The following is a 12,494-nucleotide window of genomic DNA, read 5'->3' on the forward strand; positions in this document are numbered from 1 at the left end:
GGGTGTTGGGTCCCCTCGAGCTGGAGTTGCAGACAGTTGTAAGCCATAAAGGCATATTTTTAAAGTCTTCTCTATTAGATGGAAAAGCAGGTGCTTTATTTGGCTGGTACAGATGAAGCCCAGGGTTCTGAATCCACGCTGCTCATACTTTCACTGCATATGGCCCTCAACTTCCTAGCTCTGAAATGAAATGAATTCTGGCATGTCTTAAATTTAGTAACAGGATGGCAGGTGAAAGAAAGGAAAAGATAAGGGGCATCTACATGTAATCTATAGCATGAATAATACAGTTTGATAAATTACAAGGCCCACCACTATCACTGCTGCTGTCAGAGGACTCCTCTTCCTCTTCCTCCTCCTCGTCCTCCTCCTCAGATTCAGAGTAAAATTTCTTAGCAGGGATTTCTTTCTTTGTTTTTCCAACTGGGGTCCATTCTTTTGCCTGTTTACATAAACAAAATAAACATTAATGAATTCTTACTAAGTGATTCAGATCCTGACAAATATAATTGTTTAAGTTCACTATGAACTCAGAAGAAAGTTTGAGACTTCAACAGAGAAAACAACTGTTACAAGTCTCAACAGCAAGTCATCCACTTTTAAAGACAAAGCATACACTCCCCTCAGAGTCCACTGTTAAGTCACTCATGTTATGTTTCCAGATCATTTGACAAAAGTTTGTGTTTGTAGGTCCACAGAAAAAACTTAACCTACAGTACCAATAATCTATGTTGATAGCTTGGCACTTAGACAAAAGCTAGCAAACCGTAGTGAATGTAGGCAGAAGTGAACATCTTCCTGTGCTAAACCTTCTCTCTCCCATAGCCTCAGCGCCTAAGCCACGAAGAAATGCTCTTCCGCCCTGGTTCGGGCACCCGTCTCTCCTGGATTACTGCAGCACGTTCCTAACTGCTTACCTTGCTTCTCCTTTCCACTAACCCCAACCAAAGCTTGTTGAATACAGCAGAAGAGTCGGGTCCAGCTACTCTCTGGTTTCAAACCTTGGTGATTCTTGATTTCACCCAGATAAATAGGTGACAACAGTCTGCTTGACCAAACTCAACAAGCTGTTCCCACTCACTTCCTCTTCCTTTCACATACTCAGCTCCAGCCAATTCTTACTGTTCCTCCAAAGACTCCTAGACTTGCTCTGTCTGAGGGTCTTGCCCTCAGCTATTCTACCTCAGCACAACTCCAACTCCTTATATAAAAAAATAGTGCTAGCTGCCTTATAATATGCTATGTGATCTACCTGTCTTTTTCTTCCCTAAGGTGGGAATTTCTAACCCTCTACACTGAAGCATCGTAAGTGTGCCTGTAATAAGTATTACTTATACCTATTACACCCTTGAAGCTTTCAATTTTATACTCAGAAAATATTTGCTTGCATTTAAGTAAGTGATGCTCTTTGGTGTTCACTAAATATGGCATTAGGAGAAGTCTTTACTATAAACCTGTCATAACAGTGACCCTGATTATCTTGGAAAAATTATGTTTCATTATTTTCTCTTCTACAAAGCAGGAAAATGTAGATTTCATAAAAGGTCAAAATGGTTAAGACTCATTTATATTACACTTTTAATTGAGTTTCCAGTGCGTGCCAGCCTGATGAGAGAGAGAGAGAGAGAGACAGAGAGACAGAGAGACAGAGAGAGTGTGTGTGTTGTGAAGGAATGTACAGCATGGCACAGATTCTAATCTAAGGACTGTCCTCAACACTGACGGCACATTACAATTTTCTGAGAATATGTTTTAAAATACTAACACAAACGACAAAAATATTAATGCTCACAACCCCAACTGCCCAAGAGAAGCTTCAGTAGCCTGAAAAAAAAAATACTTGGAAAATGAGAAGAAAACTAACAAAAATTATTTGAATATATGAGTTTCTGTATTCACATAGCTTCCAGACATTTAAGGGACAAAGCCTACACCATTTAATCCACTGTGGTGTGACAGCCATGACAGAGTGAGCGAGAACAGAAGAGATGGAGAGGCATGAAAGCTAAGGTCCTCTACACAGCAAGTTGTCTATGTGTTTACAAAGCAAAATGCCTTTGATATGCAAAAGAGTCTTTGTGTAACTGGAAAAAAAGGATTTTCTGTAACTAACCAAAAAAACTCTAAAGGAGCTACAAAAGTTACTGATACCTTAATATACATTATATCTGATATCGTAGAAATGGTGGTGTGTAATTCAAAGTGACTTCTAGTGTCAACCTGACTAGGCTCCCTGTTGTTTTGATTAAAATGTCAGATTATCTAAGCCTCAGCCATTTTTTTTCCTAAGTTATATTTCATAATAATGAGATTTGACCTTAGAGGATTACTAGATAGTAAACCCAGAATAATACAGTGTATCATGTGCACAAATGCATTCTATGACTTCAGGAGGGAGGAGAGGCACTGAGCACAACAAAAAGGATAATCTGAACACCACTCTCTGCAGGTATGAATGCATTTCAAAATAGAACTAGTTACATTCGGTTTATATTTCATTGTATCCCTCGTAGAACATTTTAAGCCCCTATCTCAGAGACAAGTAGAATGAATCTGTTTGTTATATGGCTTAAATGGATACCTTAATCTGGTTCCATCAGCTATAATTATTCTTCATAAGTTATTAATTATTAATTTCAGGAATCTCTCTTGAACTACACAATAAAATGAAGGTAAGAAAACAGGTTACTTAGGCACCATCTTTATAAGAGAGTTAGTGCTTGGAACATATGAAAATGGAAGAAGCCAGTCAATCCATATAAAAACACTACAGAAACAAAATTAAATTGCACAGCACCGCTATCAATTTCTGAGAAGTAAAACCCTTTCCAGAGGGGAGAGAGAGGAGATGTGGTGGGAGGATAAAAGGACTGCTCTAGGCGAGCCAAACACTATGTACCCCATCAAGAAAAAGAAAAAAACAGCACCAGAACAGCAAGCAAGCATGATTATCAGGAAAGAGAATGTCTGCAGAAGAATCATAGCAAAGACCACTGTCTCCATATCCTAGTATCTGACAGAACTTGTACAATAGGCACCTGTGTTGAACAGTGCTGAGACTAGGGAGAAACCCAAGCAGACGTAGCTGCAGGGAGGAACACACAAAAATGAGTTTTCTTAACTTTCACTCATCATATTGCTTTATTTTTAACATGTGTGTTTTATGTGTTCATGTTGAGTATGGAGGCCAGAGTCAATGCTAAATATTTTCATGAATAGCATAGGGTCTCTCTCTGGGCCTGGAACTAGGTGACATAGCCAGATAGGCGGGCCATGAATGCCAAGGGCCTCATGTGTCTCCACCTCATCAGTGCTGGGCTCATAGATGCTCATAGATGGGCACCACCACAGTGGAGTTTTTCTTCTTCTTCTTCTTCTTCTTCTTCTTCTTCTTCTTCTTCTTCTTCTTCTTCTTCTTCTTCTTCTTCTTCTTCTTCTTCTTCTTCTTCTTTTTTTTTTTGGATTTTTCGAGACAGGGTTTCTCCGTAGCTTTTTGGTTCCTGTCCTGGAACTAGCTCTTGTAGACCAGGCTGGCCTCGAACTCACAGAGATCCGCCTGCCTCTGCCTCCCGAGTGCTGGGATTAAAGGCGTGCGCCACCACCGCCCGGCTCACAGTGGGGTTTTTATGTGGGTGCTGGGGACCAAACACAGGTTCTCATGCTTGCGTGACAAGCACTTTGCCAACTATGCCACCTCCCAAGCCCCAGTTGTTTTGTTTTATTTTTATAACTTTTAGATTATTTTCTTGGCTAGCGTTAGACACAGATAGTTTGTTAAAATGTGAAAATGATGGCAGCAAGCACAGAGAATGACACAGATCTGCAAACATGCTCAGGCGTTCTTGTCTCCATCACAGGAAAGTATGCAGAGAGCACAGCAGACAGTGGACACGGAGCACAGATCTGTTCTGCAGGAACTATGGGGACCTGCATTTACTTAGGCTCTCCAAAGCTTGGTTTCCTCACCTATGAAATGGAAATACTGAGCTGGGCCTGATGGCACGTACGATTTAATCCTAACACTTGGGAGGCAGAGGCAGGCAGATCTCTGCTTGAGGCCAGCCTGGTCTACACAATGAGTTCCAGGACAGTCAGTGCTACACAAAGAAACTCTGTCTCAGGAGGAAAAAAGAATATTGTTATGAGTCTTAAGCAAGATGATGTTTGTTAAACATCTACCATCATGGCTCTAAATTGAGATATTTATTAATCATCTGCTGCCAGATATGTTCAAAGCCAGTATAAGATTCATATTCAAAAGGAAGCCATTTCTCAGGGCAATCATATGCTCATTAAAGGGACGGTGTTTAGAGTAAATGATTCTTTCCTTTGCATGTGGAAGGGGAGTAATGAGGCTAAGGAACTTTCCAATAGGAGTTAATGGTAAAGAATTCTGATTATATAAATTCTAGTTCACTGTGCCTTTATATCAAAAAACATCCATAATGTAACTCTCAACAGCTCCATTTAAATTAATCCTACCTCAAAAGGCAACAGAAATATTCCACACAATTTCTAAGTACAAGCAAAATATCCCTTTATCACATTTATTTATAAAACAATAAACAGGCAATATTCTATTTAAACCTAGTAGCTAGTACCTTTAAAAAAAGATTCAGAAAAAGTATTATGGCAATTTCAAAAACAAATGCGAAAACAGTGTATTACTCATTTTTTAAGTGTGCCCTCATCAAGGCCATCTTTGGTACACAATGCTCCCTACCTATTTTTAAGTGTCACTTAAAACCGGGCTCAACAAAAAACCCAGTACATTTTGTACAGGTTTTTCTTTTCTGGAAAAGAACAGCAAAAATTATTTATAAAAACATTGACAGGAAGCTTATGAATCTCTAACAAAGTAGAAAACGCTCAATCCATTGAAACTAAATACCTTAGAAATTGAATCTACACAGCTACAAATGCAATCGCACAAATGCGGTTGGCGCTGATGCAGAGAATTCAATTCTCTATTTCCTTGAAGCAAAGAACAGTCTGCGTACAAGGCACGGAAAACCACAATATTTAGTTCCTATAAGGCAAGGTATATCTAACACATAGCATTCAGAATCACTAGAACAGCATTCTGTTTTTGGCCCAAAGGCTTTTATATAAAAAGGTAGTTATCTCAGACGCTCTCATTGCTAGAACAAAATTAATCTCAGAAAGGTCAACTTACTGACTCTATTACTTCTACATTGCGAACCGATGGGTCAGGCGCCACCTCTGGCCAATTAGATAATTCCAGGTACCCAGATGCTTTAATGTTGAGAGTATGAGATAAGGTGCCAAGCTGGAAATGATCCCTATCTATTAAAAATGGAGGAAAATAGAAAATAAACAATATGAGCTGAATATAACAGATAACAATCATAATCGAACTCAAGGCAATTGGCGTATTACCACAAATGTCAAAGAATAAATATAAACCAGGAAGCTCTTCATAGGTCAGAAAACTGATTTCAGACCATAGATTACAATAATCTCCCCCATAATGGTCAATAAAAAAGCTAATCAGTCAGTGTGTTTAGAGGTGTTGCTCTGAAATGTAGCTTCTCTAAAAATTACTTTACTGTGAATATTAGGAATGACAGCGCAGTTAAACAATCCATATACATGCCTTGGCACAAACACATCCAGAATTTCAATAGTTTTTCTACCAAACTGAATTGCCTTTACTGCTTTACAACAATTAAATAAGAAACAACGTGGAAACCAGCCTACATAACCACGTGATTCGAACTACAGTAGCGACTTAAGTGATAAGATATTTAATTAGTCCCTTTTTAAAAAGCTGGGGGAAAGAACACAAGTTTCTTCCATGAAAACTGAACTTAAATTTAAAAAAAATATTTATATGAAATAATTTATCCTAGAGATGCTGATGTTAGTGTACACAGATATTTAATTAGTAACTTACTATTAAGGTGACTTTCACCCTCTGAAAATGAAAGCATTTAAAGCAGAAATAAAGCCTGTGTCTTACAAGAACAAAACAGCTATTTTATCTACTGTTCAGCTAATCTGCCTAACGAGAATAAAAACCAGAGGACCTCAAAGTATTTAGGCAAACAAGGTCTACAGAAATACAGAGTTTAACAAACGTAAGAATAAAGTTTGAACAGGTGAGTCAGTGTGTGCATACTGTTCTCATAGACTGACATGGAAGTCGTCTATTTTTCTAGGAGATACATTTGAAGCACATCACACGGACACAATTGTAGACACCGTGTTTTACAGTTGTGTAGTCTGATATACCTTTAAAGGGAGACTCGAGCAGTGGTGCAGGCTTCTGGGCTAGGAAGATTTTTTTGGCATATTTACTTAAAGCTCCACTCTTCTCATTCGGAACAATAAGCTGCCTAATAAATCTTGTGCGGTCTCTGATGTCGTAGTTTTGATCATACTTGCCGAGATTTAATATGTACTGGGTAAGCAATTTTGTCTGTTCGAAAAAAACAGAACAAGTTGAAAATACGGTTATTTATGATTATTGATAACTCTGGATAAACATATTTAAAGACGTAATAAAAACGAATGGTTATGTCAAACAAATGTCGCTCCACGGGGAATATGCATCTCTAACATGGCAAATGGGATTCTGAAGCCAACGCACATGTCCTCTTCCGTGCTGGGGAGGTGAATGCTGAGCACCAAGAAGCAGCCATGTGCTAGATTATTAAACTGCTGAAGTGGAAAGAAAGGCATCATTAAAAAAATAATCATATATGGCAAACCCGCTGAAGAGTCTACGTGAGAATAATGAATGTGGAAATACAACTAAAAACATGGCACTCAAAACTTAATCGGAAAAATATGCAGGACATCAAAACATCAGAGAGTATTAGGGGCTGGCAAACGGCTTCTCCTGAGGTGTGCTTTATGAAGAGATACTGTCCCTGGCATAAGCAGTGTCTGCACTCTGACTGCACTCAGTTACTTTACCTTGAATTATGACCCATTAAAGCAGACACATGAATCACTGAACTGGATTACTGCAAATTATTTGCAGTGCATTTAGCTGTTACTTTTTCATAAAAGCAAGCTGCTGATGCCCTCTAAAAACCAGGATAAAAGAGTTCTTCCATTTTTCCGCCATGCTGCTTATAGCCTCTAGTAATATTGGTCATTTATTTATTTACGTAAGCTTTTACACCATAATCAGGCTTGCTAAGTCAACTTCTGAATGCACTACATTAACATATATTGAGATGATTTTAATAATAATCAAACAAAAATTGGAATGTAACAAAATAGGTTTGTATGTTAAACTACAGTGTTTTTAAATGCAAAAGCAATTTTAATTTAGAAGGCTACATGTGTACAATTGTAAATATAAGCTAAATAGGATTTACAAAATAAAAAATAACAAAAGCATAGTAAATCATTTACATTAGAACATTTTGCACACACTAGAAATAGAATAGACTCAATCACAACAGGGAGATGCAAAGACAATGCTAGAACAATACGTCAGAGATCAGCGACGGGGGTGGTGCACCCCTTAAAATAATATCCAGCTGGGATGATTGACGGGGAGAGGAAGCAGGCTTCTTTTGGAAGCAAGGTATTTAAAAGCGATGGCATAGGTCTGCTAAGGAGGAATTATAAAACGCTTGTAGATCTCTCCTTATTCTAGTTACCACAAACTGCTGCCTGCTTTGCTTCATCTGTAAGTAAAAACTGAGACCTGTTTAAAGAACAGCAACTAGCCAATACCTGGCATAGGAGAAATGCAACATGGGCTTAGATAGGGTGTGGCACCCTGAACTGTAACTACCTGGACAGGAGAGCTGGGACTCACGGAACCATTCCTGTCCTCAAATCAGAGCGAAAATTCATACCTAGTTAATGCTAAAGTCCTTCTCAGCACTGAGACTGAGAATCTGTAACTGAACAACAAACAACAAAGAAAAAAGTCTACTAATGCAGCTTTTTAAAATGGCAGCCATACATTCTGCTTATAAATTCCTTAATCCTCAAACTAAGTTTTATAAAATTAAACCTTTAAAATATATTGACAGAGACACTATTTACATTGAAAATTAAAAATATGTATTTATGACTTATAAAACAGTTCTATTAAAATGTATTTTCAAAATAAAAACTTTCATAACATAAAAGGCATATCTATATGCAATGATTCATCACACACTATAGTAATCAATTTTTTTACTATTTGTCTTCAGTAGTAATGCATCGGCATTTCTCTGAAGAATGTATTTTTGAAAGTGTTTAAGTCTTGTATTTTTCAAAATTTAAATTTATCATTAGAAATTATGAAACTGCTAGTATTCTCAATGTATTCTCTATATATCATAATATCTGTATATAAATACAGATTGTATGAATGTATGTGTTTGTATATGTGTGCATACATATGTGCATGTGTGCATGTGTTGGCCTGAGATCAGCTTGGGTGTTTTCTTCTATTGCATTCCACTTTATGTTTTGAGACAGGGTCTCTCACTGAACCCAGGGGCCATGGATTGCATCAACTGATTGGTCAAGGTGCATCAGGGATCTAGTTCCTGCCCTCCTGCCAACACTGGGGTTACAGATGTGTGGGCCACTACACTTAGCTCGCATATCACTGAACAGCAGCATGGCAGAAATGAAGGTTCAAAGCAGAGTTGAATAAATCTGCTTGTGTGTTATTGTAACATAACTATTAAGTACATCACCTCATTAAAAATTAAAACTGGGGACACATCTTAACTGGATGGGACATTGAGATAATCATCATAAATTAGATTTTTCCAGGGCAACTTTTAGAAAGGGAACATTTCAATAAATGACAAGGGCATTTTAACATCACAAAGGGTCCAGTTCAAAACACTAAATAACACTGTTACATAAAAAATTATATAAAACAAGAAAATGAGATAAAATACACTTTAACAGATATAGTCAATATGCTCTGGTCTAATTTATTAAATTTTGGTTTTAGATTAATTTTTCTGCTTAGATTTAAGAAACTGTTACTGCTACCAACTAAAGGCTAAGCTATCCAAATACTATTTACATGCTCCTCATACTGACTGGCATACAGGAAAAAGGAATCTGAGGGTAAGTATTACAAAAAATAAGGAACTTACTATTTAGAGTATCTAAGAGATGAGCACCATATCCTTACTGGAATATTCTAACAAGTGATAAAATGGCAAATCTTTACTCAAACAACTGAGTTCTTCTACTACAACTACACATTAATGACAAAGATACGCCCCGAGAAATGTGTCATCAGGCAGCTCAATGGCTGTGGGGCCCTTACACTCACACAGACACAGCTTCTGAATCACCAAGTGTCAGTGGAACCACCGCAGTACACATGGTCTGTTAATGTCCAAAATGGCATTGTACGATGTACGAATGTGGTGTAACAGTCGGCACACAATAATAAAGGTCATTTAAAATCATCATAAAACTAGCCTAAGACACTATTACTACAAGGAACACAAAAAGGCATGAAGAATTCAGCATTCAGTATAACAACAGTTATTTTTTAAAGACAAGAGATTGATATATACATTTGGAAACTGCATTCAATTCTTAACCTACCCTAGAGGTAACTATAAGCATTTCTACTTATTTCTACTGTACTTTCGTGACCAAAGGATCTTTTCTATGGCTTGGAGCTTTGTAATGCAACAACAACTTTCCTGCCAATTTGAAAGGTGTTCTATAAGATCTCGCTGTTTGTTTTTCGTCAGAGCAGTAAGTACTGATGGTTTCAGGTATGCCAGGCAAGTACTAGACCACTGAACTATAGCCCTAGTTCAGGACTTCCTTTCTAGTTCACATTTACTTAATTTTCTTAGTTGGGAGGCAGGAGACACACATACATACATAGCAATGTCACAGTCCCAATCCTTTTGTCAAATGAGAACAAAGAGCAAGGCAAAGATATTTCTGAAAAGGTCTAAATCAGGAAACATGTTCCTAACTTTAGGAGGGATCCCCAAAATATCAGTACAATTCACCCAGTTTCCCACTGAGAATCAAAATGTACCCGATGAGTAAAAGTGCTCACTTTCTAAGGCGCAGAGAAGTAGAAACTTGAGTATCTCACAGAATTTCAAACAGTAAATGAACCACATCTATACATATCACTATTTCTAAGACATGACGTGAAAGGCTGCAACACTATAATAAAGTAGAACACACGTTTCAGAACTACATGCAGTAGGATTTTATTAATGCATGCTCATAATGAAAATAAGCTGGACTGAATCAAACATATCAACAGTACAGTCATGGTCACCAATAAGGAAGAAGAAAAATGTGAACAGGAGCTTCAAGCTCCAGAGCTATCACTTTTAAAAGAAGTGTAGCAAATGCTGACAGAGACTGGGTCCTAACGAGAGATAGATACATGTATTTTCCTGCTATGTTTTTTATGTGAGTTTGCAATTTGCCATACAAAGACAGGGGCTAGGAAGAACACTGACTTATTACTTATCTCAATACTTAAAACATCAGACATTATTACAAATGTTTCTTAGAAAGCACCCTTTATTTATCTGAACTGCTATTAACCATTTTAACCAAACCCATGCTGAGTCTCCACACCTTGTCCCAAAGAGTCCAGACATCAGCAACTAGTCACAGGTCACAAAGCCTTCAGCATCCTCCACAGGCAGTGACACAATTCCTTATGAGCACTCAACAGTGCTGTCCACTGGATACTCCTACTAACACCGTTCTCCATTAACTAGCAAATGAGGGATTACACCACACTTTTCTTAACAGAATAGGCCCAAACCAGTAGGCTTCTTCAGAAAAAGAAAATGATTATTGGTAGTGGAACTGCTTCCTTTATTACAAAATATCAATTCCTCTAAGAAAAATGTAGCACTTGATTAGGAATGTGAACTTGGGCTCAAGTGAAAAAGAGGAGCTACCATGAGCTAGGACCACATGTGCCAGGACGGTCTCATGTCATCGTCACAACCCTGCAGTAGGTATGGTCAGTTTTGCTCTAATGCTTGAAGCTTTTGAAAAATACGTATTTGTTCTAATTCGGCTGACATATTCCAGAGCAATATGGGCATAACGTGAATTTTGTGCACGATTTCTTCTGCATGAAATAGTGGTGAAAGCAGAAAAATGGACCCAGCAGAACTCAGCTGCCCAAAGGGCTCAGTTCTGAAGACCGAAAAAGAGTCACACACAAATATATACCACCCAAAGAAAATGTCCTGGACCAGTAGGTTAATCTTCAGTGAAAGGGTCCTAAGAGAGAAAGAGGACCAGGAGATCAGAAGATAAAAAAGATAGAAGGTAGAGAAGAAAATAAAGTTTGGTATTGGAAGGTCTTCCACAAGCTATGTCTATGCCAAGCAAACTTAACTAAGAGGACCACATCTTATCTACCACCTCCAGAGGAGAAAAGGGACAGAGTCATTAGAATAATCAGACAACATTGTACAAGGGGAACATGGGGCACCTCAAGAGCAGCAAGGCCTGAGCACACAGTAGCCTTGGGACTGATAACTCTAATCTCTTTAGGAGGAAAAGCCTAGTTCCTAAGAACTGAAAACTCTTTCAAGGCACTGGCTCCAGCCCAGGACTGGTTTTGCCAAGTTCACTCCCAGGCCAAACAATGAATTCAAGTTCCCTCTGTCCTTTCATCAGGATCTCGGAGAAAGTTCTGGGCCATTCTGGCTCCCCACAGAAAAGACACTCGTTTTCCAAATGTTTTATTTTTCAGTACTAGAGATCCTCCTGCCTCTGCCGTGCTGGGATTAAAGGTGTTTCGTGTCCAGTCCAGTTTTATAAGTTCTATTTGATTTTTAAAAATACTCTATTTCTCCTGAGATTTCTTTTCACTCATTAGGAGTATACTTTCCCTTATATCACTAACCAAATTTCTAACAGTTGCTGCAAAACGTTTACCTGCAAATCCAGCTTTGGTTTCTATTGATATTTTTTCTTCTTAAAAACTGGTCATATTTTCCCATCATCTCCTCTTTTAAATTGAGGTTAAATAAACATGAAATTGACTAGATAAGGTTGTAAGTCAGTGGCATTATACTGCTGTGCAACCATTAGCAACCCTTTTCTTCTAACACTCTTTCAGGTTTCCACACTGAAACTTCAAGTCCACTAAACCACAGCATTCCACTGTGGTTTCCTGCATCCTGAGTAAATCTGAATTATAGATGTTACATTACGGACCCCACTCTCAAGACTATTAACATTCTTTAATTAGCACTGGGTTTTTGTTAGTTCTGGCATACAACTAATAATAGGTTTCAAAGTGTATACTCTACTTCCTGGTTGCACCTCAAATTTCAGGCTAGGTCTTTCATTCTTAGGGTGCAACTTTGAATGCACCACACACATGTCTGTGTCAGGAGTCACACAGGCCAGGGTAGATTATTCATGCTCACAGGCTCTTCTACTCTCAGCACTCCAGAATTCTTCATTCGGTCGTGCCTGCAGCTGACTGCATGCTGCCCTCTCCTTTCCTTTTAGAACGCAGTTACCGTAGT

General features: G+C 38.2%; 1 protein-coding gene across 1 annotated transcript in view; it reads right to left on the bottom strand.

Annotated features, from left to right (window-relative positions):
- Window positions 1–12,494, bottom strand: part of Ap3b1 (adaptor related protein complex 3 subunit beta 1) — a 201,235-nt gene that overhangs the window by 81,767 nt on the left and 106,974 nt on the right. Inside the window, exons 16-18 of the mRNA XM_075976295.1 lie at window positions 6,256–6,442; window positions 5,177–5,307; window positions 313–442 (exon numbers count right to left, since the gene is read on the bottom strand). Coding sequence (XP_075832410.1) covers window positions 313–442; window positions 5,177–5,307; window positions 6,256–6,442 — 448 coding nt within the window. The remainder of the gene's footprint in view (window positions 1–312; window positions 443–5,176; window positions 5,308–6,255; window positions 6,443–12,494) is intronic.

Source organism: Microtus pennsylvanicus, chromosome 6 (assembly GCF_037038515.1).
Source record: "Microtus pennsylvanicus isolate mMicPen1 chromosome 6, mMicPen1.hap1, whole genome shotgun sequence".
NCBI classification, from domain to species: Eukaryota; Metazoa; Chordata; class Mammalia; order Rodentia; family Cricetidae; genus Microtus; species Microtus pennsylvanicus.